Genomic DNA, 27,198 nt, shown 5'->3' on the forward strand with positions numbered 1-27,198 from the left:
GAGGAAATAGTTTTTCCTCGTAAAATACTCGTCAAATTACATCCACTTTACGACGAAACACTTTTGTCGTTACGTTACGAGGAAATAACGATGACTTTAGTTTTCCACGTAAGTTCCTCGTAAAATCGACGTAAATTTACGAGGATTGTTTTTCCTCGTTAAATTTCCTCGTTAAGCATGTGTTTTCTTGTAGTGAGTGAATCTCATATCGTGGTTCAAATAGGTTAGAGGGATTATCCCCAACTATATGATTGCTAGTAGTGATATTCATCAATAGGATTATCGTTAATGCTTGTTTTTTAAGACTATCAATCTAGAAACCATGATCTAGGAGTTTTAGAGACAAGTGATAACTTGAATCTCACCCTGAACTCGTCCTATTGAGCTAGGATTGCTAGAGTAAGGCTAACAGCTGATCTAGGAAGCGTAGTGAGCATCATTCAACTCGTGCATAAAGCTTAGCTAGAATCGCGTCGATCGATATTCCTATAGAATAATCGATTGACGATGAAAGGAGAACATCAGTCGATATTCTTCTAGAATAATCGAGAACATCAGTCGATATTCTTCTAGAATAATCGATCGATGCTTCCCGATTCGGTTAATAGACAAGCTTAGAAAGCGAACGATGACCAGTTTGTTATTCAAGAAGTTGAGCTCTATAATATCATGCAAACAACTGTTTAGCACCTATAGGATTATAATCCCCAATACATGTAATTTTTGGGATGTAATTTTAACGACGTAGTTTAGATGGCAGTGGCATAGGGATGTCATTTTTGTGCAACTATAATGAGTAATTACTATTTGTACTTCTGTCTTAATAGTTTAGACTAGAGCTTGACCCGCACACCCGCGCGGGTGTTGGTTCAGTTTTAAGTGTTTAAATTAGGTTGATTAGATAAAAAATTACATTCTACATTTTACATCAGTAAAAGTTGTCATCTTAGACATGTTTACATTTTTTTTATATATATAGACATTTTGAAACACAACTTAAAATTTGCATTTACATTACTTCAGTTTTTCTATACAATTCATGTATTGCATTACTGGATCATGTTATATATTTATTTTATTGAGTGTGTGTTTGATCAGTTATGTGGTTATAAAAAAATGATTGGATCTTTGTATATATATTGTGTGTGGGATCAAATTAATAATACAAAAATTACATGTTTAGTGTACGATTTAATAGTATTACTAATACTAGATCCTTTCTCCGCGCTACGCGCGGATAATATATTTAAATTTGTTAAATTTATCATTTTTAACTTAACTTAACTAATTTTTAAATTTGATTTTTTATATTTTTAGTTTGAAGTAAGTATTTCTATTATATGTAACACAATTAACTAATAAAATATGAAAAATCAAGTCCGAGATTTTAGAGTTATGTAAAAAAATATAATTATGTATAGAACATAAATTATCTTAGTTTAAAAGATCGGAATCTCATCATGAATAAATTCACGAAAATAAAAAGTACTTTAATAACTTACTTAAAATATAAAACCCCTTTAAAAAAAGCGTACTTAATAATATTTTTTTATGTGTAATAGTTGAAAACTGACAATTGAATATCAGTCTAAAATATTATTTTAATATATCTAAAGGTAAAATATTAATCGTAATAAACAAATTTTGAATTTTGTAATATTACATGAATTAGAAGTCTTTAAAATCTAAAATCTATTTTATTAACATAATATATATTTTATTCATTTATTATTGTGACGTTACAAAATATTACTTTAGTTTTATTTGTATATTAATTTTTTAATAATTTAGTTTCTTTTTAAGTAATTTTAAAATTATCAAGAATATAATATATTTAAAATTATTTATTTAAATATATCCAAATATGATGTCTCATTTTTATTTGTGTTTGCGTTGAGCATATTTAATTTGTAGTTTGTATATTTAATAACACTTTGTTGCGTGTCGTTCTATAATTTTAATAAATGTGTTGTCATTTTATTTTTATTACTACTAACATGATTTTTTAGTGATCAATGATAATTTATTTTTAACGTTATGTATTATATTTTATCATATATTTTCTAACTCTTTATGCTGGCACTTTTTTTAGAATCATTTTAATTAGATAATAGGTTTAAAGATGTAAATAAAACTGTGTATATTGTAAATTTAGACTTTTTAGTGTAACTGAACACTATCAATTATGGAAATTATATTATGATTTTATTTTACTAAATCTTTCTTTCTGAGATGTGGTCTTTGAGACTTGGATTAAGAAGAAGAAGAACACCGGCAGAGTCTTAGCGGCACAAGGAACACCGGCAACGGCAAACTCTGAGAAGCCAATGACTTGAAATCGACTTGTTCTCTATCGCCAAAAAAAGAGCCGAAATTAGGGTTCTTAGTCTCCCCGATTTGGGAAATAATCAATTAACCCCTTTTTTTAACCACATCCGCTTTTGTTTATTTACTTTTTTTTTGTTTTTTTAATTTTAACTTTTTTTTAAACAATTAAATTTATAAAAAAACGTATTAAGATTAGATTAAGGGTTTAAATGGGTTTTCAGAAAACATTATACTAAATGGACAACTTATAGTTCATATTATGGCATAGGGACAATCTATTAGTTTTTTTTTGTTCCATATTTACAATTTTCCCTTTAAATTATGATGTGTATCCAAAATATCACTATTGCCAAATATCTTTTGCACTTTCAACCCAAATTATTTTTCCAAAATTATAATTCATTACATTTTATATAAATGGATTTTTGAAAGGTATAATTATTGTTTTATCAATACATAAAAATAAAATAATAAATAAAATAATTTTTTATAGTTTTCAGATTTATTTTTTGATTTTTTTAGAAAAAATTATATGTTTTAAATTTTATATAGCTTTCAAATTATATGTTATAAAAAATTCGAAATTCTTTTTCAGATTTAAAATAAAAATAGTTTCAATTTGAAAAATATAAAGAAACAAATTCAAAATAATTCGAAAAAATATTCATGAAGTAGCAATTTACAAAAGTTTGATCAAATTTTGTAAGTCATTGTATATATATTTTCTTATCCAAGTAACTTTTAAAATTCACAAACTCTACACAATTTTATCTCCCAATAACCCTCATCTTTATAGTAGACTTCTTACTCACTCTAATCATGCTTTATTGCTCACTCACACCTAATTCATACCTCTAGTCTCTAGACCAATCTTTACACCCACAACTTAACTATTCCAACAACTCCTTAACAAACAACAACTCTTACTAACGACTTGTTACGATCTGGTTCACGTTCATCATCTTCAGCTTTGACTTTGTATTGATTTGAAACTTCTTCTTCCTCTTTATAATCACCACGCTTCTTCTTCTTCTTGCCTTTTAGTTTTTCTTCTTCTCACTGACTTCAATTCTTTCATTTGCAGGTTTTACTCAATGAATCACTTCTCAACACAAAGTAGTAAGTGAAGCAAAGTGTGATCACTATCTCGTTCATTGCAACCATAGGTGTCTCATAAGAAGAGGTTTCGTCCGCCGCGGAGTATCTTTTTGCGAAGATTACGAATCACAACTTGTTTTCAACAGAAACTAAGCAGGACCCATTGTTGAACGGCTTAAGATATGCTCAGTTAAATATACTTCGTTTCAGATGCATCGAAACACACCTTTGACTAATGTGGCTTTTAACGTAGAGAAGATGTCATGTACTGATGTAAATTGTTTAGATCGTGTGATAGTTATCAGGATCAAATCGTATTGGTATGAATCGCATAGGCATCTTTAGAATAATTTTTGTAAAGAGAAGAGAGCAATATGTTTGATCTATTACTTGCACATGTATTCGTATAGTATTTAATAATTTTTAGTAGACCCTTTTTCTTTGAAGCTGCGTATATAAACGAACCTTAGTGATTAAATTACATGATAAAAATATCAATTAATCTAAACTTAGACAAATTCTATAAGATACGTTTGGACGCGTATTTGTATAGTTATTCTATAGTTAACCATTATTCTTTAGCGAGTGCTAAAAAAAGAAGTAAGCACTACAAATATGAAACAGTACATTCCATGAAAAAAACAAATCGTAAAGATGCTCTCTGAGACTCAAACTTAGTCACATGAAAATGCAAGAAGATGATCCAAGCAACAAAGTATATCAACACTCGTGTAGACGAAGGGAGGTTCGGTGAAGCGTCAGGCGATGTCTACTTGGTGGAGAGTATATGGAAGCTTCTCACCGATGTGGAAGATCTCCACCTCCTGATGGACCCCGAGGACTTCCTCAAGTTAAAGAAGCAGCTACACATCAAGACGGCCGGTAAAAACGACGCGTTTTGGTTTAGGTCGAGAGGTTTGGTGGAGGTGATGAAGATGTCTAAAGGTTTGAGGGAGAAAGTGCCGTTTGTGCTTGGCGTTGAGGTGGATCCCACGGGAGGACCGAGGCTGCAAGAGGTGGCGATGAGGCTTTACGCGAGAAAGAGAGAGGAGTGCGATAAGATTCATTTGCTTCAAGGGATGCAAGGTGTGGAAGCTGCGGCGAAGAGGTTCTTCTTCGCGTATAAGCAGGTGGTTAACGCGGTGATGGGAAGCGCGGAGATGAACACGGAGTGTGACTCGGTGAGGTAGATATTCATGGAGCCGACTTATTTTCCGAGTCTTGACGCGGCGAAGACATTCTTGGGAGAGTTCTGGAGCCACGTTGGGTGAAAGAAAGGAGGAACAAAACAATTCTTTAAATACCGCTTTTTATTTTTATATAAAATTGGTGATCACATGTAACTTCATGAAATTTTGGAATATTTGAATACAATTCATTTTATACGATCCACGATTTTTCTTATTAGGACAAACAAGAATCGCAATCCATGTCTGAGAATACATAGAAGACTTACAATTAAAGCAGATAAGAAAATTTTATGCTCATTTATATGCATAAAGTACCAAAAAGATCGCAAAATCTAGACATATAAGAATCGGATCCAGTAACTCAACTTTGTTGAAAAACACTATTCAACCACTGTACCACAAGACAATGTGTTAGGCCAGGATCGGTCATATTCTTAGTCTATAAACAGAGAGGTTGATTAACGAGTAACAACTAATCTTTGCTGACTAATCGTCAACAAATTAACACATATCCTTTTTAAGTGTTAGTATATGGACTATATGAGAAAAAAACACAATTCTACTATCTGGACTACATTTTAGATCATAATGAAACAAAAATAACAATTATTCTTTTTTTTTAAATGCAAATAACAATTATCTAGTCAATTAGATGCAGTTCAAAAGAACCATCGATCTCGACACTGACAGGTGAAAGCAGACAATTTAGCAATACATTAAATGTTCTTTCAATCACTGATCGCATATCTAAATGCTTTCGGTTAAACAACTCTCGTACACTAACTGTTCAACCCACATTTCATAAACAAGACCTGACGAAAGCAAAAACACTTGCAGTCAAAATTCATACACTAGACAATCAACCTGATTATGACAACTGAGGAATGTGTACATGATTATGAGAACGTTCCACTCCTGGCTGATATGACAACTGAGGAATGTGTACGGCTTATCACCAAGGCGCTAGCAAAAATTGGCTTAACCTCTCCCCTCAAATTTTTTATATATCTGGAAAGCCCGCGCTCCACAATAGCAAAGCGTCATCAGGATTTCTTCATGGATAAAGATAGCAGAAAAAACGAAAACGGTGAAGATAAGTATATCTATCATATAGTGTACAGTGTCGTGGAGGACATTCCAGGGGATCTAATGAAACCTAAGAGCCAGATCGCGGATAGTTCTATCCTTGAGTCTCTACAGAACCTTCTTGATAGAGTGATGAATGGAGAATACCAAGGTCAGAAGCTGGTCCTCATATCCGGGGATCAAGGGTATCGTGAAATGGTCGATGAGCTTAGACGTAATGGGGTTGAGGTGTTATTTCTGAAACCTCGAGATGTTGGTTTTTATGTTGAACTTACAAGCGCAGCCTTGTCCGCCAACATAGACACATGCTTCAAGGGAGATCCGAATTGGCAGGTTGTGATTAAGTCAAAAGAACAAATACTAAAACAGAGCAGGGCGAACTTTTTCCAGAAACTGTGTTTGTATGATCTAAGTGATCAAGTGTCTGGAGAAATAACTACTAACGGATCAGTTTACCAAGAGATACTGAGCCGAGATCCATTGTTCACCGTGGGCAACTTTGTTACAAACTTTCGTCGAGCCATCAAACCAAGCTTCACAGCATGTAGTAAGGGAGATGCAGAGGAGTTAGAGAAGTATTGGAGCAGAGAATATATTGAACGGTGGAAGGCAAAGCTTGAAGATTTTAAAAACAAGGTTTATTTTTGCCATTACCATATTCAGAATATATCCGACGTGAGAGTTGAAGAGATGAAGACGATGGACGATAAGCCGACAATGTGATACGTGACAATGGTTAGGTGATTAAGGCTTCATTAGAATAATTTACTTAATGGGTTTTAGATATTTCCATTAAGAGTTCTGATGATTTTCCATTTAATAATTTGAGTTGCTTGAGATGTTTCAAGATCTCCAAGCAATGATATTAGATCTAGAGAAGAAGAAAAAACAAGAAACAGTGTTAGCTATGGAAACTTTTGCTCCTGCGCATGAGGAAGCACCTGTGCAGACCAACGCAGCAGTAGAGAAACTTCATGAGAAGAACATGGAGGAACTTCGAAAGGATCATGTGACGATTACTCCGAAGTCAGACATGTCGTTGAAGGTAATTTCAGAACTAGAGAAACCTTACCATAAGGAAAGTAACGACATGGTTGGGAAACCCTAAACCCTAAACCCTAAACGTTACATCTCCGTGTTACTGCCGTCTCTCCTAACATTTTCATAGTATGTGTTTTCGCCTGCTGCCTCGCTTCCGTTTCGCTGTGTGCTTTCTCCGTCACCACTCATCTTGCTCGCCGTCTCATCGTCATTTCGTCTGCTCGGATCTGTGTAGCCGTTTCTCCTCTCAGGGCGTGGGTAAGAGCCGGATCTGTTCAGTCAGTGAGTAAGCTCACCGGATCTGTTCGACTCTTCATCACCATGGCAACGCCGTCCCTGATACGAGCCAAGTCTCTTCCTCTACCATCAGATCTATCGCTCATTTCACCTAATCTGGTCTCCCATCGCCGCGCTTCTCCAACCGAAATCTTTCGCCGACGAGATAGACCCATCACCACCGCCACCACCATGCCGTGTGCTTTGCGTTTGTGCTTCTCTCCTGTTCTTATCCTCAAGCCCGACTCTCCCTCTGTAACACCGTCTCAACCCCCAGAGGACAGCAAGTACTCCGTGCTAAGCCCGTTCTCGACTAGACTCACCGGACTCACGACGACAGCTCCCTCCGACGACGCCTCCTGCTCCGACGGCGCATTGGGTGCGATTATTTGCCAAAGGAAAACCCTAATCTTAGTGGGCCTTATGGGCTTGGGCCTGGCCACAAGGAGTTCAGCTACCAACCTTTTTTCCAAACGATACATTTGCTTTCACTCGTGGACATGGGCAGTGTGCATAACTAAAATCACCGAATCTATGCTTAGCACCGGTTCACCTAGCCGGCCCCTCCCTCTTGTGTATCGTCCTTCCCCAAACCCAAAGGTACTTTCGTGTGGTCTCCTACCACAATTCCCTCCATCTTTGTCCATACGCTTTGTAGTGTCAATTTCAATTATGGAACTGGAGATGATGTTAGACCTATCCGGCTCACCGGGCGTTTCAATGGATTTGCTTTCTGATGTATATGAGATTCTCATAGTCTTTTCAGAGATCACTGATGGAGATAGAGCTGTTTGTTTACTGAACTATTTATCTAGTTCTAGATGTTCTTTGGGCTGTTCAACGCCCTCACAAACCCATTCGCTTGGGTGTATCAACGTCGTTTACAGCTATGGCAATTCGTTTCAGGGATACAAGTGAAGATCATCCAAGGATTTCTTCACATTGAGCTAGCCTCTCCCACCAACATTTCTATTTTATGTTTTAGTGTACTCTTTGTTCTTCATTTGACCGTTGAGATTAACTTCGGTTTTATCGTCTTACCGTCTAGCATAGTTCTGGTTGTATCCACTTAACTTTTAAATTTTAATATATTACGTTGACAAAAAAAAAAAAATCGTTTTCATTTTTTCTAATTATATGTTTACTAGTAGTATTTAATTAGAGAGAGATGCTAATCCTGTTTAGTTATATTCAAAAACTGTTTTTTCATCATCTACTAAAGATGGTTAAAAATACTATCGATTTGTCTTCTTCTTGTTTTTGTCATCTTCAACAATATTAGATTTATATTTTTTGTAGTTGCGGTATATGTATCGATTTAAAAACAAAAATAATTAAAAGCTTGAGCAGGAGACTATTTCTTCTTTTGTAAGGTACACAAATTTTGAATTAGTTAATTCTTTGGAGTATCTATCAAACTGGATTAGCTTGATTTAATGATACTAAATAAAAGTGATTTTTTTCCTATTAGGCAAATTAATAACACCTATTAATAAAATGGGTTAAAACAATGGATTTAGTGTTTAAAATATATGAATTAAGTAACAACCATTTAACAAAATGTATGAATACAAATTATGGGTTACAATAAATATTTTTTCAACGCGAATATTTATTAAATTAAATTAAACCATTTGATTCATTATTAAATATAGAGAGTCGAGAGATGAACTAAGTCTTAGTTAGGTCATTTTTATCATTGTTAAATGCTTAGAGCTATGTAATTCTTTTGGTGCTTCTATCTACATATGATATTATGTTAATGTGAAATGAATAGAGGTGGATACTAATAAAAAGGTGATAAAGGAGTCAAATATAGCCTCATTACTAGGCGTGGGCATTTTACCCGGACCCGAGGACCTGAGGACTGGACCCGAGGATCCGACCAGGAACCGACCCAAAAAATTCCGATCTGAAACCGATCCGATGTTTTTACCCTATTGAATCTTGTTGTGAAGGACCTGTGGGTCTTGGAACCGACCCGACCCGAACCCGAGACCAGAGTGGGGTACCCGAAAATCCGAAACTTCTAGTATATATTAGGTATATGTGGGTGTTTCAGTTTATTTTTGGTATAATGCGTATTTTTTAAGTTTCAAATTTGAGTTTTTGGGTATGCTTTTTGGGTTTCGGATAAAAATTTAGATTTTCAAAATTATAATTCGGATATTTTTCAAGTCTTTCGATCAGATTTTAGATTAAAAAAAATTCATATTTTCGAGTATTTAAATATTTTCAGGTATTTTATGTGTTTTAGAGTATTTTTTAGGACTAGATCCGACAGGACCCAAACCAAACCCGATCCGGAACCAAACCGACAAACTCTAATTATCCTATTGAGTCCAACTATCTAAGAACCGAACTGATCCGGATCCGACAGACCAAACCGAAACCAACAAATTCTAATTACCTATTGGATCTAAATATCTAAGATTCGAAGGACCCAGACCCGGATCCGGCCCGTGGAAACCGAATGCCCAGGCCTACTCATTACTCCAATTTTAACTCTGAGAAAACCGGTTATCTAAAACCTTTTCACGCGTACGGGGTGTATTCTCAGGCAGAACCAGACAGAGAAGGGGTGGTCAAACCGGTTTAATAAGACATCGTTTCAAATATTCCGTTAAAAGAAATAGCCACATTTTAGATCTGGTTTTGGTAGATCTTTTAAGACCCATGACCAAAACAAAGAAAAAATGTATCAGACTATTTATTTAACACTAGTGATGTTGCCAGAACCGTGTATGGAACTGACATTTGTCTACACAATCAGTCAAAATAACTGTAGTAAAGAGTTAATCCTGTAATCAAGCCAAATAACTATTTCACCATAGATTATAAACTTATATTTAAGTTTTTGAACAAATAGCTCAATAAGACCCACACAGAGTTGTCAAGAAACGATGGGTCATTCAACCTTTTTTACATGCAATTACTACTCAAGTCTCTCGTGACTCCTTACTTGTCCTTAGTCTTCCCACCTAGTCCTCTTATTCTTCTTCTCCCCCTGTATTGCCTTGACGAGCTCCTCAAGCTCTTCACAGAGCGGTTCTGGAGTCAGCTGAATGATCTCATCATCATCGCCAACACTATCAGCATCTGGAACCTCATCCTCATCCGAATCACTTATCCATCCTCCACATCCGGAACTCTTGGCACCTAAAGAAAGATATTTAACATCAGTAAGAATGAATGATAGAGATAGTTTAATGGCGTTGAGTGAGTTTGTTTATTACCTTCAGCAGGACGTTGTGCAAAGCCTCCTGATGCATCTGCTGATGGAAAAGCTGCAGCTGCTGGGGATGCGTAATCTATCACTGATGCTTCTCCTGCTGGTGATGATGAGTCCAAGATGTCTGTCTCGCTGGTGATTGATAAAGCTTCGGTCTGACCAGTCTTTGCACCTGTCTCGGCAGCACAACCCACCAGAGATGTTGAGTTGCTACCGACATCGCCTCTTCCATCCTCAACCTGGTGCTCTTGTTCCTGTAGTACAAACAAAAGATCATGATGCAAGTTAGGTAACAAGCAGAGAGAGAGAGGGAGAGAGTAAGAAGAAGAAGAAATAAACCTTTTGTTTCTCTTCTAGCTGAGGCGTTGGTTCTTGTCCTGCCTCAACCATCTCAACGTTTTGGTCTTGTTCGGCCTCAACCATCTCATTGTCTTCTTGTTCTTGTTCTTCAGCATCAGCCATCTCAAGGTTTTGTTCCTCAGCCCTCTCTTCAATCCTATCTTCAGCCAAGTTCTTGTCCTGCTCATCTGACTTTTCAAGGCACTTGTTTAACAGCACCGAGTAACCACACTCTTCGATCAGAAACCACCCTCCCTCGCCATACACCTGAAGTAAAAACACTCTTCAAATCAAAAACACTTTCAAGGAAGGGAAGTAAAAAAAAAAAAAGGAAAGGTTATACCTCAAGCAACTCCTTGATGCAGACATTGATAAGACGCTCCGCAAAGCCAAACGCTCTCATGGCATCTCGTGCTGCATCCGCTCTCGTCAGTCCAGCCTTCTGCATGAAAAGAAACAACCCATCAGAGATTCACCTAAGAATGAGTTCTAAAGTCATCATCTGTTCAATTCAACCTCTTATGTAATAACAGTTAAAGGCTTTACCTTTTTCCTTCCTCTAGGCGCCATTACAGCTATCCTGAAGAAACCCAAGAACAAAAAAAAAACTGTTACTTTTCAGTCTACGTGCTCTACAATCATACACAAACCAGAAGAAACCAAAAAAGATCGAAACTTTTGCTCGTTCCCAGAAGCTAAACAGTAGAGACATTTCAAAAGTCGTTAACTTTAAAACTTAGAGATGGCCTAAACTTTCAAAAGATCGAAACTTTTTGTTGCAAAATCAGTAATCAGTATGAGACATTTCAAAAGTCACAAACTTAAAGAGAAGCGTAAAACAACGAAACACACACATCAGGCGTAGATCTAGTTAGAGAGAGAGAGAGAGAGGAAGCAGCTTACGGCGGTGGTGATGGAGGAAAGAGACCTAGAGTGTAGGTAGAGACAGACGTCACTCGCTTCCTTCTTCTCTTTAGAATCGTTCGCACGAGTGAGAGAAAGAGAGAAACGAAATGTCTATACATAAATCATACTACCTCCTTTCACGAAATTAAGATTTTTAAATTTTTTTCATTGGTATAAAGTTATTGGAAAATGTATAATAAAGTAAAAAATAAATTAAATTATAAACATTTATTAAATTTTTAATAAGCATGCATATTCTATAAAATCTTACTTTCAGGAACGGAGGTAGCAATTTATTAACTGAATTGTTATTTTATTAATTACCATATTAACTGAATTGTTATCTAATTACTATACTTAACAACCTACCTTTCGAATAATACAATTGATAAATTGATAAATTGATAAAAAAAAAAAAAAAAAAAAAAAAAAAAAAAAAAAAAAAAAATTGATACATTTTCTTTGTTTGATTGGTTAAGCAAGTTGTTGTTGTTAAATGACACAAATTCTTCTCACATTCATGTACTTAAATTAAAAAAATGTCAATTTTCGTATGAACCAAATAAAAAAAACTTATTTTTCTTAATCTTGATATTCAAAATGAGATTAGATAAAAATATGTGAATACATACATTTAATAAAGAGAGCTCTTTAATTAAACGAGTAGCCTCGTTTAAAGAGATGAAATACATTCCTAAAGAGAAGTGGATACATTTGATGTTATACTGGGCTAAAACCTCATTTGGGCCACATCTCAAGCCCAATTTACCTTAGCTACTAAATGTTCTTTCCCTGATGCTGAGAATGTGAAAGTTAGCCCATTGAGCTTCACAATTTATGATTAGTCCTGAGAAAACGTTTATTAACTCTATAGGAGTATATTGGTTCAGGATCCAAGCAAGTTTGTGGCAGCGGCTGCACTGGTTTCAGGAGAATCTGGTGGAGCTCTTGTGGTGGTGGCTGTGGAGGAAGAGTCTAAATTGGTTATAATATGTGTCTTAGGCTTTCACCAGTTATTTTTATTATTATCAATTTAAAGTGAACATCTAAAATTTTCACTTTCTGAATTTCTTTGCTGCACGTTTTATTGATATTTTTGTATATCTATCAACAATTGCTTTCTGGTTCTTTAGGTTTAGTTCCGTCCATCTTTTTTTTTTTTGAACCAATTATATTGGTTAACAGTTTCAGTTTTACACGTATTGGCATGATGAGGTTTCTATGGTCATCAGTTTGGCATAATACTTTATTTATAATATAGTTTTGGCTGTTTATGTTTGGACAAATGCTTGAGCTTTGAAGTTTCAAATGTCAGGAGATCTGATAATGATTTCTATTAGAAAGTTTATAAAATCTAGTCGTTCAGGATTCTTTAATTACGAGTTAGTGTTAATTAAGGTCTTTGCTTATGGTCGCACATTCATCGTTTTCAGGTTATTTCCAAATGGTGGTTCGGAATTACCAAACCTTGTAACGTTTACTTTCTTTGTGCTTATTATATGATTTTGGTGTATTATTTAACAGCACGGTTAGCCTCAAATACATTTCAACAAAAATAATAGCATCAGATTACTAAGTTTTATTTAATAAATTAAAATATTACTTGATTTATGTTTTCTTTACGAATTGTTTAAAGAAGAATTAATGGGGATAATCATGCATCTTTTCTTTGTCTGATTGAAGCACAAGCATGCTCTATGAGAAAATGGATGAGACTCATTCTAGGCATTTCCCATGAGAGGAAGAAACATAAGCGTGGGAACTGCGTGATTAAAGAGGAACATGTCGTGCCACTTTTAATTATCAAAAAAATATTTAAAAACGAATGTGGTGCTAAACTTTCTATTACATTATCTTTTGTATATTTATTAGAAGAAAGAAAAATGAAGCGAAGAAGGCTTTTGGTGGATAAGGACTTCTTCCTCTAAGATGCCAATTTCCAAGTTGTATCCATTTGCTTTGTCAAGTAAAAGTCAAAAAAAGAGTCCGACATACATGAAGAAAGGAGAATACATGTTTCACAACGGATATACATCAAATTGATACGACTTTTTAATATATATATATAACTATTGTACTTTCAATCAGCATAGTTCATTACGATATTGTCACAGTTTCGAACTATGATGCATGCATGGACTGCTGTAATATATCGGGTTGCCGAAGCAAATGCAATTAGCGCGAAAAAGAAAGCCTATAAAAGTAGAATTTCTTATTTTAACGTTTTCCAGCGACATGCTACACCTTACCAATAATTTAACAATCATAAAATTATTATTTTGTGTTTGCTGAGTTTTTTTTGTCAACTTTTGTGTTTACTGAGTTATTTTCTATATGGGCTACTTTCCAAAATAAAAAGAGGATAAAACAGAGGTAGGAAAATAGAGAAATTAAGAATGTCCCACCAGGGAATATGTATTTTTATTTGAGTTGGTGTTAGATCTCATCCAGATGCAAATATAAAACTACTTGTCTTCTCCTCACCGGCATTTATTGAGCATTTTAGGCAGCATGATGTGTTCCCATACCAAACTTTATCCTAAAAATGCCATCTAGTCCAAGTTAATTTAGACAATATCTAAAACATATCAGTCGTACAAAAAAACCATTAAGGTTATCAACGAAATAAAAATATAAATGGTTGTTCAGATATTATTGTCTGTTAAATTAATGCTATATTACTTAAATGTTTTTCTATTGATTGCTTTTTGTTTAAAACAACATCTGATTAACTATGTTGTGACTACTAGATCTTGGACAATTGATGTTTAGACGAGGCTCAACAAAAACTAAGTCTGTAGATCATGGTTTGTGGGTGGGTACCTACTAAAAGACTACAACTCTTTTTCAGATGTACTCAAATTAAAGTAATTAATTGTTAATCATTAAAAACTTGAATTAAAAGAAAATTAAAAGCAAGAAAAAGAGAGATGCTCCAAAAAAAATTAGAAGAATGGATAATGGTCGGATAATGCGGCCGGAGACATGCTTCGTTCCCAGGAAACCTGTTTCTTTTGTTAGCTAAACTTTTGTTGACTCTCTTCCAACTCTCTTTTTTTATTTTATGATTTAATTTTCATAAACAATAGTCGTGTGTTTATCCACAAACAATATCATCTATAACAAAACGACGTCCATTATTATCCACGACGATGTAATTGATATAAGGGACTTGATATAATGTACTATAACATGTACGAGTATACTGCAACTCTATTTAATCAGAGGAAATCCAATAAAACAACAGAAAATGCATTTTAAAATGAACATACTTGATACTTGATAATCGCAGTGATTATTATATGGAGGAATGAAAATAAAAGTGAAATAATAAAACAAAATTAAAATAAAGGTAGTTGATGAGGGCCCATCCAAATGGATTAATCAGCGGCGTAGATAAACGTGAAAGCCAATCACCGTTCCAGCTGTTTTGCCACGTAGGTATTTGTTCTAGAACCGTTTACTTGTTCTATTCTGACCACCTGGCAGTTCATACCGATAAGAGTTGGACCCAAGTTGGTGATGCACATGACGAATCCCACGTGTCCTTTTCTTATGCGCGAGATCACCTAATTGGTCACCAAAACGGATGGAAGCCAGGCCCCTATTTAGACACTATCATATAGTATTTTCTTTATGGAACAAAGGATATATAATTTTTTCCTAGTTGTGGGGAAAATAAAATAAAATAATAACGACCGTTTAAAAAATGGTCAAACAGTTTTTTTTGGTGAAAAATGATCAAACATTTCCAAGTCAACAATGATAGAAAATAGAGGTTTGATAGTCTAAGTACATGGTGTATTAGTGTACGTTGATTTTTCAACCATATATGCAAATATCGTGGAAGTTCAAGGATTGCTTAACCATGCATTGGTGATCTCTTCTTGCTAAAACGCTATTAGGTAATTAAAAATCACCAAACAATAATCTTTACATTTTGTTCTTTTTACGGGAATATACGAGGGTCACTGTTTTTCTTTTCGTATAAATAACGTCTGGACAGAAAATATCGTAAGGAAGAAGACTATGTAAAAAAAAAAGCGAAAATAGATTTAAAAGAAGTAGGAAAGACTTATCGTAAACCTGAAAGGAATTCTAACAAGTAATATATCTTCTTTTTATGCTTAGTTATATAAACCCATCATATCTTATATCCGTTCGAAAAGATGCATACTTTTCGAATAACTCAATATTTGTTTTTTTTCCAAAAAAAAAAAAGAAACTAGTATTTTTTATTAGTATTGTGTATTGAAACATACGTTTAAGGAATTAAAAAAAAAGATTTAACGTGAGTTATAGAAGATTAAAATTCTTTTCTAATATTTTCATTATGTGTTTGCACGTGAAAAAAAGCTTTAAGGAAATTACTATACATTTTTGGTTAAAGCAATAAGGTGTTAAGCAGAGAAAAATGAAAACATACAAATGCCAAAATATATACTATGATGTTTTTGTAATTTTATGAACCGGGCTAGGTGGTTGCTTGTTTCATATGATCATCTTATATTTGATGGTTTATATAAAAAGAAGAGATCATTCATATCTAAATGGAATAAGTTGCGAGTCTTTATCTATCAGACTATCACTAACCGAATATATGGATGAGATAATATTCTTTACATGTGTACTATGAACTAAATTTGTTTCCCCTCTACGGATGACTTATTTAGTTATTTGAATTCAAAGTTAAGGAAGGAAAGCAGCCAAGTAAAGAAAGAAGAAGAAGACAATCCACAAACTTCTTCGCATACTTTTCATAGATATGTTCTTTTAGTTTTTAATGCAATAGTAGTGACTAGTATCGTTCAAAAAAAAAAGTAGTGACTAGTATCGTTCAAAAAAAAAAGTAGTGACTAGTATATATGACTATAAATAAGTGAATAATGGAACATATGATCGACGTACACGCTATAAATAACTGAAACATACATCCACTATTTAATCAAATTCAACTATCTTTTGGCCTGCCCCAAGAATAACATGAACATCCACTAATTTTAGAGTTATTTTTGGGTTCACCCATTCCAGTGAACCTCTAGTATGTTTTTAGAAACAATATGGGTGAACCTCTAGTATGTTTTTAGAAACAATAGTATTTCATTATTTCAAATTCGATATCTTTTAAAAAATGAAATAAAATATTGTCAAGTTATATTATTTTTTTTTTAAACAGAAAAAATAGTAGTTACAAAAAAAAAATAATTTTTTTTTAATATTGTCAACAAAACACTAAACCCTAAATCCTAATCCCTAAACCTTAAATCTGAAACTCTAAACCCTTGGATAAATCATAAACTCTAAATCAAAAACACTAAACACTAAAACCCTAAACCCTTGAGTGTTTTAGTGTTTTTGATTTAGAGTTTAGGATTTATCCAAGGGTTTAGGTTTTAGGATTTAGGGTTTAGGGATTAGGATTTAGTGTTTAGTTTTTTCTGACGACGTTTAAAATATTTTTTTTGTGATTACTACTATTTTTATTTATTTCTTTTTATCTTTTTTTTAAACATAATATAACTTGACAGTATTTTGTTTCATTTTATAAAAGATATTGAATATAAAATAACACAATATTATTGGTCGGTGAATTTACCCAAAAATAAGTCTATTTTTATGTAAACTTATATAGCTTCGTTTTAACTGGTATATATGATTTTAGAATGGTAATACAATTCAACACACTATCTGCATGATTGGTTGAATGTGTAATTATACGAATTATGACTGTACATGCCTAACTATTATTCTATTCAACAATTAACTTTGTTTTGATCAAAACTGTATAGTTTGTAAACTTTGCAATTGTGGTTTTAAGAAGAAAAAAAGTTATTGGTCAAAAATATAGAACTAAGAGTTTTAGTGGGATCTGCTCGATCGAATTAAGTGACAAACGCATTATTGACTTTCAAAACATTGTAACTGCATAGATTTTAATCATTTTATACCATATGTCAATACAGCCTTATATTCATATCGCATATATCATCAAATCAAACTTGTATATAATTATGACTATACATATATATTAGCTGACAAAAATTGTGTGTAACATGTTACGAATTTTTTATAATTTGACTTTCTTAAAATCAAATAACGAAATGGTTGTTCTAATATAAAAATATAGAACTGAGAGTTTCAGTGGGATATATGCTCATAAGTGACAACCCATAACGCATTATTGACTTTCAAAATTATGTAACTGCAAAAAATTTATAATCATGTCAATCCAACCTTATATTCATATCGCAAATATCATCTAACCAAACTGTTTGGTATGTATAAAAATATATATTTATACGTTGACAAAAAATGTATATATGTAACATTTTACAAAACATATTTATAATTTGACTTTCTTAAAATAAAACAACAAAATGGATATTCTAATATATAAAAAGATCAGAATACAAAGTATATCCGCTACTTATTTTTTTTAAAACAGTCAGAAGAATAATTGCTATAATATGCCTACACCAAACATTATGATGAAAAAGCTTCCTACAATGTAGATTAAAGTTTATCCTCGCCTTGAAGCCAAAAATAAAATGATTAATCCATAAATTAATCTAGTTTATCTAAAAATATTCAAATAGTTTAATGTTCAAAAATAAATATTCAAATTATAAATAATAGAAATTAACCAAAAAAAAATTCAAATAGTTCAAGATAAAAAAGAGACCGTGTCTCACGTTGACTTTCAAAATCCCCGCGCCGGTATAATTCCACACGCCTTTTCTTCCTTCCCTATCCATTACTTCTCTATATATATACTACTCCTTGTAACCTTCTCTACTCATCAAAACAAATTTTAGAATATATTTTTTTAAATAACAATAATCTAAACAGAGAGAAGAAAAAAAATGGTTGATACAGATTGCAAGAGGAAGATGGTGTCACCGGACTTACCTAGCAAGCTCCACGTCACCATCCCCTCGCCGTTCAAGCTCCCCGTCTCATCCCCAATCTCCTGCTCCGCTCCTTCCTCTTGCTCCGCCTACGAGCTCTACCTCCGTCTCCCCGAGCTCAGAAACCTCTGGTCATCACGTGACTTCCCTCACTGGACGCACGAGCCTATCCTCAAACCGTCTATCCAAGCTCTGGAGATCACTTTCAGATTGGTCTTAGCCGTTTGCTCCGACGCGAGACCGTACATCAACCACCGCGAGTGGAACCGACGGTTGGATTCTATCCTCACGAGTCAGATCAAACTCATAGCATCCATCTGCGAAGAGGAAGAAGATGAATCAGCTCCTGTCGGAGATAAACGAAGCTCTCTCAGCTTGCTACCACAGCTAGCCACGTGGCGTAAGTCGGAAGCCTTTGGGAAGAAGATCTTGTCCACGATCGATAACGAGATGAGGTTCTCTAAGTACACGCTCGGTCTCGGAGAACAGAACATCTCCGGGAAACCTAGTCTCCAATACGACGCCGTTTGCAGACCGAACGAGTTATACATCCTCAAGAATAATCCTTACGCTGATCATATCGATAACAACGAGAACGAAACGTTATACATCATTCACCAGATCATAGAATCATGGCTCCACGTTTCCATAAACCTATTGAAACGCATCAACACGCGTGTTGACGAAGGGAGGTTCGGAGAAGCGTCGGGAGACGTCTACTTGGTCGAGAGTATATGGAAGCTTCTCACCGAGGTTGAAGATCTCCACCTCCTGATGGACCCCGAGGACTTCCTCAAGTTAAAGAAGCAGTTGCATATCAAGACGGCCGGTAAAAACGACGCGTTTTGTTTCAGGTCGAGAGGTTTGGTGGAGGTGATGAAGATGTCTAAAGGTTTGAGGGAGAAGGTGCCGTTTGTGGTGGGCGTTGAGGTGGATCCCACGGGAGGACCGAGGCTGCAAGAGGCGGCGATGAGGCTTTACGCGAGAAAGGGAGAGGAGTGTGATAAGATTCATTTGCTTCAAGGGATGCAAGGTGTGGAAGCTGCGGCGAAGAGGTTCTTTTTCGCGTATAAGCAGGTGGTTGCGGCGGTGATGGGGAGCGCGGAGATGAACACGGAGTGTGACTCGGTGAGTCAGATATTCATGGAGCCGACTTATTTCCCGAGTCTTGACGCGGCGAAGACGTTCTTGGGAGAGTTCTGGAGCCACGTTGGGTGATGAAAGAAAGGAGGAACAAAACAATTCTTTTAATACAGCTTTTCTATTTTTATATAAATTGGTGATTAGTTGTAAGTTGATGAAATTTTGAAAGATTTGAATACAATTCATTTTATACTATCTACGATTTTTCTTATTGGGACAAACAAGACAAACAAGACTTATGAGTTATGATTAAAGCATATAAGAAAATTTTATGCTCATTTATATGCATAAAGTACAAAAAAAACATCGCAAAATCTTTGACATATCAGAATCGGATCCAGTAACTTAACTTTGTTGAAAATCAGTATTCAACCACTATAAAACAAGACAATGTGTGTTTAGGACAGGATCAGTCTTAATCTATAAACTTAGTGGTTGATTAACGAGTAACGGCTAATCTTTGCCGACTAATCGTCGACAAATTAACACTTATCCTTTTTAAGTGTTAGTATTTGGACTATATGAGAAAATACACAATTCCACTATCATAAATGAAACAAAAATAACAATTATCTAGTCAGCTAGATGTGGTTCAAAACCATGATGAGTGGCTAAACAAAAATCCTATAACATACTAGAGCCGGTCCGCCCTACGGGCGGGATGTGAATTTTAAAATAATTTTAAAAATTAGAGTAAACGTTTAATATAAATTTTTATCAAATATTAATATACATATTAGTTAAATTTTGTACGTGTCATTGTATTTGAATATTTTTTAATATCTCATTTAGGAATTTGTGATCGAAGTTTAAATTTCTATAACAAAATACAAATTATTTTAAAATTATATGGAAAATATATTTTTAATATGTATACATATATATATATATATATATATATATATATCGTTTACATTAAGTACATAATATATAAATCTAAATAAATTTTTAAATATATTATATTTGATATATATCTTTATATATATATATATATATATATATATATATTGCTTACGGTAATTTTCAAATAACACTTAGGAACTACTAAAACGATTTTACTTTTGACTTCTTATTTATATATATTTCTTTCTATCAGAATATGCGAATGAATATTTTTTAAAACCTAACAATATTATGGATGTACTAATTAGTTACTTTGAATTCTAAAAATATTACTATAATATTTATATGATTATAATTATGCCAAAATAATTTATGCTGTACTGATTATATTTTGTGAGGTTATGTTGATTTATTTGAAATATATTTATTTTATTTTCTGTAAGAATAAAATAGTAGGATAAATTACATCAATACTATTAATTCAGGAACTCTTTTATGAAATTACCCCTACTCTTCCCCGTTATATTACATTTTGTGCCATCATTTTTAATCATTAAGGGTACTTTAGAAATGGAATTTCGACCACCTAAGTTACCTGGATAGTAATGAATAAACAAATATCCTAAATAAAACACAGACACTATAATGTAACCCATATAATTAATTATCCTTATTTCAATATTAATGAATAAACAAATATTAACAATATAGCAACTTAATTAATACTATAAGTCATTCGATATTAATTCACAGACCAATCAACAGACTTTTCCAATCATAGTAACACCATGTAAACCTCTCAAGTATAAGTAGTCAATTATATATAACCATTGGTACAGAACCTGCAAATATATACTGAACGATTGTAATAATGATCGTTCCATAAAAACAAACAAAACTCAATTATAAATCTAGCTGACCATAAAAGGTCAATTCATTGGGTCTTAACTGTTTCTCTATGATGAATACCTCTTCTGCAATGCTACATTCCTTGTAAAGGCCCGAAGAAAACCAATTCTTGCATCGAAAAGTTTGCTTGATAAGAGCTCATGCCTTGTTATTGCTGTTGTTGGGAATGTTCCGCAGAAGAAGAAGCTCCCCATAATGATTGATTAAGGGCGGCATCACTTTCCTCCAACTGAAATATATAAAGAGAAAAAGACAACAATGTTGTGAAAGATCTCAAATGAATTCAATTTCTTGGGCTATAAAATTTTGATGGCACTACCTTTCTCTTAAGATCTCTGTTGGTTTCCAATAACATCACCTCCTGTAAATTAATCAATATGAGAGTGTTGTATTGAGATTATTGAACACTGTGAAGCTCTCCGTGTACCTTTCTTTTGGGTCAGATAGTTGATCAAGCATCAGACCGGGACTGGCAATAAGAAAACAAATCTCAGATTTGGTACTGTTCTAAATTCTCTTTGGACCAAAGAATCAAATATAAGCTTGTGATTTCTTGAGATTGTGTATACCTTTGTGGATCTTATTTGCCTGTGATGTATATCCTGGATGTTCTAGCTGCTCAGGCTCATCCAATCCCAGCCCCGGCTATCTCGCCACCTAACAAATGTAAGGACAAAAGAGTTAAGTAGCTGGAGACTTTGGAGTAAGCAATTAATTCTCAAGATGTGTAATTAATCACGCTATGCACCGTTGTAAATATTGTAGGATCAGAACTCTCGATTTGAGTTTCCATCATTTAAATTTTAAAGTTGAGGTTAGTGTTTGACAATTCATATATTTATATATATATAAAGAGAGAAAATATACATGGAAGTCTTTAGCTGATTGATTTGGATCCATTGTTGCATAGTTATGTTTTCTATTTTTCTCAACCGTCTTAGCCATTCTACTAATTCTTACAAACAAATGATCACTTAACAGAATCCTAATGTATATCTACCAAAGTCACTAATCATATCCGCAACTCATCTGAAGCATCATAACTTATTAGTTATAAATACCTGATGCATATCGTTCACCACTGTTGTTGACATTCTGATTGGGTAAACATAGGTGATGCAGACAGATGAAGAATGCAGTAGATGAAACATTGAACTCTGCGTTATCGTTTTACTCTAGCTTTCCCTTCTCCTTTGATGACATCGAATTTGAGCAACATCCTCATGAGAAGCTATGCATTCATGACAGACTCCTCCACCGCAACTTCCATCCCTCCATTTTAAAAAAAAAATCCAAAGCACGAACCTGTTTTCCTGCAAACACACAATCATTCATTCCCCTTTTCATACAAAAAAAAGTTTGCAGTTCTTATAAACTCACCATGTCCGACCTCCCATGTGATAGCTTGAACTGTAGCAATTCCCTTTTCTATCTCTCCGTCCCTTGCTCCATGGCTGTCCATCTTGATCTGACTGTTACTTGGTCCATCAGCTCAACTCAATCTCTCAAAGCTCTCAGAGAACCTATAAAGAGATCGAAGAGGAGTATGAACCCTAAAATTTGATGTGAAGCTGATGGAGATGGTAAACGTTTCTCGGTTTCTATCTTGTTTTCACGGATTAAGAGAATGTTTTTCAAGAGTAGAAAGCTAACCTTTTTATAGGTGTAGATACACACGGCTTTACAGAAGAGAAAGATCCATTGAATGTCGGTTTGTGGTTGATGGAGTTAAGAAGGAGATAAAGGGAATGAGTCTGCTCAAAACGTTTCGGTTAATCAGCACAGAAGACTAAAGGACGCGATTGAAGACGATTGAAAAGCCAGAAAGAGATCGTTCACGCTGATTTGAGACACTCGATCTGTCGAAACTCCATTGTTGGTTTTAAAGAATATCATCGTCGTCAGAGAATGAAACCTAAAATTTCTCGGCTTGCAAGACGACAATTGTTTCTAGGTTTTGGACTGTTTAAGTTACACAGTAAGCCCACATAAACGCAGCCCATTAAACATATACCATAAATGAAACGCAGAGTTGTTAGACATCGCAGACGACCTGTTGAACACTTAGTCCTTTTGCAGAGCATATGGGCCTTTCTTTAATGTAAACCGAAGCCCAACGTATACATCTCGTCTTAAGCAAACATAAGCCCGGTTATGGAGTATATTTGTGCACAGATGAAGACACGTGTCGTCTCTATAGGAAAAGAGTTTCCACGTGGACACACATGAGAGGCACCAACAATTATATATATATATAAATAGATATATCAAAAGATATCTTTAGCCTAGATCTATATTTGACCCTAAATGTTATATAAAATGATTTTGGTCGCAAACCATCTTCATTTTTAGAGGAAGACACATCGTTTCAGTATATTTGGAAAAAACAAAATTTTTTTTATCTTTTTTACAATAATACATTGGAGACATTTCTTCATTTAAAAAAAAAAATTATCTATTTTAGAAAAAAAATAGAAGAAAATGTTATAGATGATCTAAGAAAAATCATAAAATAAACAGAAACATGTAAGAACGTAGAATCAGCAGCAATGTATAAACCAACCAGATCATGTGGATTGGCTACAAACCCGGTGGATTGGCCAACATTCGCGTCAGAGCTCGAGATGTTCCAGAGATTACATGAGGACTTCGAGGATGTGAGCGTATCCCATATTCCTCGTAGTAGGAATGGTCGGGCGGACTCGCTAGCGAAAGAAGCAAAGACGAAAGGCTATATTTTTTTCCATATAGATTAGACCCGGCCAGACGGGGGTACTCTGTGGAGAATCGACTCGTTTGACCACCACTTGATCTAGTTTAAATGGGTAGCTGAAAAAAAAAAAAGTATAAACCAACCAGATTTACATGTGCGAAACTGCTTTGATCAAAAAATTGACTCCTCCACAAATTTCTACAAGAACCCATCAATCGCTGCACTGAAGCAGATAATTTAGCAATACAGTAAACGAAATTGAAACGAAATGCTTAAAGATGAGTCCATAATCTTTTCTCGTTAGTCAAATAATACACATGATGGGCCTATTTTCGGCCCATTAGTGGCTAATAACACAACTCTTCTCTTCTTCTTCTGCTTCCATCGGAAGCCCTAAAATCTCCTCTCCGCTACAGACTCGCGCCCTTTTTGCCGTTAATCGAATCTCAGAAACCTCAACCATGGCGGCGGCGAACGAGCACACCGTCCTACAATTCGCGACTCCGTCGTCGACAACCTCCATCCTCACGGCGAGGATCCACCCCCTCGTGATCTTCAACGTCTGCGATTGCTTCGTGAGACGTCCCGACTCAGCCGAACGAGTCATCGGCACTCTCCTCGGATCAATCCTACCCGACGGAACCGTCGACATCCGCAACTCGTACGCCGTCCCTCACAACGAATCCTCCGATCAGGTTCGAGTCTTTCTCCTCGGAATCGATCTGTTTGCTAGAATAAGATTGTTAGCTTGCGAGAATGTGAGATGAAACGTTTCGTATCGATACAGGTCGCTGTGGATATTGATTATCACCACAACATGTTAGCTTCGCACCTTAAGGTGAATCCCAAGGAGATCATCGTTGGCTGGTACTTTCTCACATGATTAGGCATTGGATCTTAGCTGATAGAGAATTAGAGATAATGTATTTGATCTGATGATGTATGTAGGTATTCAACTGGTCTTGGGGTGAATGGTGGTAGTGCTTTGATTCATGACTTCTACGCTAGAGAAGCCACTAACCCTATTCATCTGACTGTGGACACTGGTTTTACAAATGGTGAGGGTGCTATCAAAGCTTTTGTATCTTCAAACCTTTCACTTGGTGATCGTCAGCTAGCTGCACAGTTTCAAGAGGTTCCTGTTGATCTCCGTATGGTTGAGGCTGAGAGGGTCGGATGTGAGTTTTCTAACTTTTGTTTCATCTTCCGTATACTGATTTTCATTAGTAGTCCCCATCGTCAGTTTCTGCTTGCTTGATACAATATCTGCAGATTGTCTCTTTAATGATTGTGAATGAGTGAACTGAATTGAGAATTTAAGCTTTGTCTCTTTATATGGATGGCTTTACAATATCGAAAGATTGTCTCTAAATGATTGTGAATGAGTGAACTGAATTGAGTATCGTAGCTTTGTGCTTTTTATGGGTTTATCGTTTCGAATTTATTAATTCTGATAGTCTAAGAAAACACCATTTTGATTCTGCAGACGATGTCCTCAAGGCAACAGCGGTTGACAAACTCCCAAATGACATGGAAGGAATGGAGCTAACACTGGAGAGACTGTTGACTTTAATCAACGATGTCTACAAATATGTTGACAGCGTCGTGGTGAGCTTTTGTTATACACTTTAAAGCTAAAACAGGATAGATCTTTGTTATATATTTTTTTGATGAAATTTCTCAGGAAGGTCAAAGACTTCCAGACAACAACATAGGACGATTCATTGCAGAGGCAGTAGCCTCGCTTCCCAAATTACCCCCGCAAGTCTTTGATAACCTTGTGAATGATAGTCTCCAGGTAAAAAAAAAAAACTCTTAGCAGTAAAAACAAGTTATACATGTGATTGTAAGTTCGTAACTAATGGGTGGGTTGTGTGCTGTTACAGGACCAATTGCTTCTGTTGTACCTGTCGAGCATAACAAGGACACAGCTGAGTCTAGCGGAGAAGCTAAACACAGCCGCTCAAATGCTGTAATTAAGCTTTTGAAACACAAGGTTTTGCTGAAAATGAGGAATGTTGCTTTTGGTTTCAATGTTTTTTTTTTTTTTGACAAAAAGTTTGTGTAAGATTCAGTCTCCGAGTATGGATGGTGTAGCGTCGTAAGACATTCGGATTCGAGATACTAAAACAACACGTTGTGTTGATATAAAGTTCAGAACAAAACAATAACACTAAAACATACAACAACGTTCATGGATATTGTTTTCGCCTTAAAATCCTCAAATATATTATAGAAACATTACGGTCTCTTTCAGCATACGTGACAAAATGTTTTAAATACGGCCGTTTATATCACACTTAACAATATGTGTAGGCCGGTGTGTAGATGGGGTCAATAAAGGCATGCATGCACTTGTAATGAAAATGAGCAACTTGCATGCATTCTTCACATTAATCTAACTTATCATTCCACTTCACCCACCTTTACTCTAATGGTTATCGGTCACCATAGTCTCACACTTTTCTTTTCTTTACACAAAATAGCATCATACCTATTAGCTTTTTTTTTTTTTTGAGCAACTACATCATACCTATTAGCTAATATATTGATAATCACTTTTATAGTAGTAGAGGCCTGCTAAGCTGCTGTAGTATGTCACATGGATCTCGATGAAACTTATTCAGAAACTGATTTTTTTAATGAGAAATTTAACATTTTAGAACCCTATTTACGATTATCTGAATAAATCTCATGATTTTTACCAACTGAACTCCTTTTCAATGTAAGGTAATACATGCATGCATGACTCAATGGCTAGCTACAACTATATCAATCTAAGTTGGACTTTTCAACACACACTGCAAGAAAACAGCAAGGATTCTGAGGGAAAAAATCGTCGGAATTTCGTCGGAATATCGTTATTCCGACGACATACCGACGAAACAAGTCGTCGGAAATAATTCCTCGGAATTTCTTCTTTCCTCGGAAATTCCTCGGAATTTTCCGACGGAATTCTGAGGAAATAAACTTCCGAGGAAATTCCGAGGATCACTAGTTTGTCGGAAAGGTCCTCGGAATATACCGAGGGAGAACTTCGTCGGGATACTTCCTCGGACGTTCATCGATCGATGCGTTTTTAGGCATATATACATCGATCGATAGGATTTATGTCCAAAAACGCATCGATCGATCGAGTAAAAAATATAATTAATTTCCTCGGAATGTAAAAAATATTAATTTTTT

The 27,198-nt window shown here is 34.8% G+C and overlaps 4 protein-coding genes across 4 annotated transcripts; 3 read left to right on the forward strand and 1 right to left on the reverse strand.

The window, feature by feature from the left end:
• Positions 1 to 4,124: 4,124 nt before the first annotated feature.
• On the forward strand, positions 4,125 to 4,616 carry LOC106337899 (nematode resistance protein-like HSPRO2). Its single transcript, XM_013777001.1, has one exon. The coding sequence runs from the start codon at positions 4,125 to 4,127 to the stop codon at positions 4,614 to 4,616; it is 492 nt and encodes a 163-aa protein (XP_013632455.1).
• A 5,214-nt stretch (positions 4,617 to 9,830) lies between these two features.
• On the reverse strand, positions 9,831 to 11,599 carry LOC106339486 (suppressor protein SRP40-like). Its single transcript, XM_013778311.1, has 6 exons — positions 11,494 to 11,599; positions 11,137 to 11,170; positions 10,934 to 11,032; positions 10,591 to 10,857; positions 10,256 to 10,505; positions 9,831 to 10,178 (listed from the first exon to the last, which is right to left on the reverse strand). Exons 2-6 carry the CDS (start codon positions 11,158 to 11,160, stop codon positions 9,988 to 9,990), a joined length of 831 nt encoding a protein of 276 aa, XP_013633765.1. The 5' UTR covers positions 11,161 to 11,170; positions 11,494 to 11,599; the 3' UTR covers positions 9,831 to 9,987.
• Positions 11,600 to 18,279: 6,680 nt separating this feature from the next.
• LOC106336627 (nematode resistance protein-like HSPRO2) lies at positions 18,280 to 19,744 on the forward strand. The gene has a single exon (XM_013775516.1). It carries the CDS (start codon positions 18,360 to 18,362, stop codon positions 19,620 to 19,622), a length of 1,263 nt encoding a protein of 420 aa, XP_013630970.1. The 5' UTR covers positions 18,280 to 18,359; the 3' UTR covers positions 19,623 to 19,744.
• A 4,642-nt stretch (positions 19,745 to 24,386) lies between these two features.
• LOC106339364 (eukaryotic translation initiation factor 3 subunit F-like) lies at positions 24,387 to 26,211 on the forward strand. Its single transcript, XM_013778155.1, has 6 exons — positions 24,387 to 24,707; positions 24,800 to 24,879; positions 24,961 to 25,190; positions 25,499 to 25,620; positions 25,697 to 25,810; positions 25,899 to 26,211. Exons 1-6 carry the CDS (start codon positions 24,474 to 24,476, stop codon positions 25,986 to 25,988), a joined length of 870 nt encoding a protein of 289 aa, XP_013633609.1. The 5' UTR covers positions 24,387 to 24,473; the 3' UTR covers positions 25,989 to 26,211.
• Positions 26,212 to 27,198: the final 987 nt, after the last annotated feature.

This window comes from Brassica oleracea, chromosome C4, assembly GCF_000695525.1.
Source record: "Brassica oleracea var. oleracea cultivar TO1000 chromosome C4, BOL, whole genome shotgun sequence".
Taxonomy (NCBI): domain Eukaryota; kingdom Viridiplantae; phylum Streptophyta; class Magnoliopsida; order Brassicales; family Brassicaceae; genus Brassica; species Brassica oleracea.

What these genes read in the sequence shown, in the direction of transcription:
- LOC106337899 (XM_013777001.1), top strand. Translation starts at nt 4,125, where the DNA reads ATGATCCAAGCAACAAAGTATATCAACACTCGTGTAGACGAAGGGAGG.
- LOC106339486 (XM_013778311.1), bottom strand. Translation starts at nt 11,160, where the DNA reads ATGGCGCCTAGAGGAAGGAAAAAG. An exon ending in CGCCTAGAGGAAGGAAAAAG is followed by an intron (nt 11,033 to 11,136) that starts GTAAAGCCTTTA and finishes CTTTTCATGCAG; the next exon opens with AAGGCTGGACTGACGAGAGC. An exon ending in TGCACAACGTCCTGCTGAAG is followed by an intron (nt 10,179 to 10,255) that starts GTAATAAACAAA and finishes ATCTTTCTTTAG; the next exon opens with GTGCCAAGAGTTCCGGATGT.
- LOC106336627 (XM_013775516.1), top strand. Translation starts at nt 18,360, where the DNA reads ATGGTTGATACAGATTGCAAGAGGAAGATGGTGTCACCGGACTTACCT.
- LOC106339364 (XM_013778155.1), top strand. Translation starts at nt 24,474, where the DNA reads ATGGCGGCGGCGAACGAGCACACCGTCCTACAATTCGCGACTCCGTCG. An exon ending in AAGGAGATCATCGTTGGCTG is followed by an intron (nt 24,880 to 24,960) that starts GTACTTTCTCAC and finishes TGATGTATGTAG; the next exon opens with GTATTCAACTGGTCTTGGGG. An exon ending in TTGTGAATGATAGTCTCCAG is followed by an intron (nt 25,811 to 25,898) that starts GTAAAAAAAAAA and finishes GTGCTGTTACAG; the next exon opens with GACCAATTGCTTCTGTTGTA.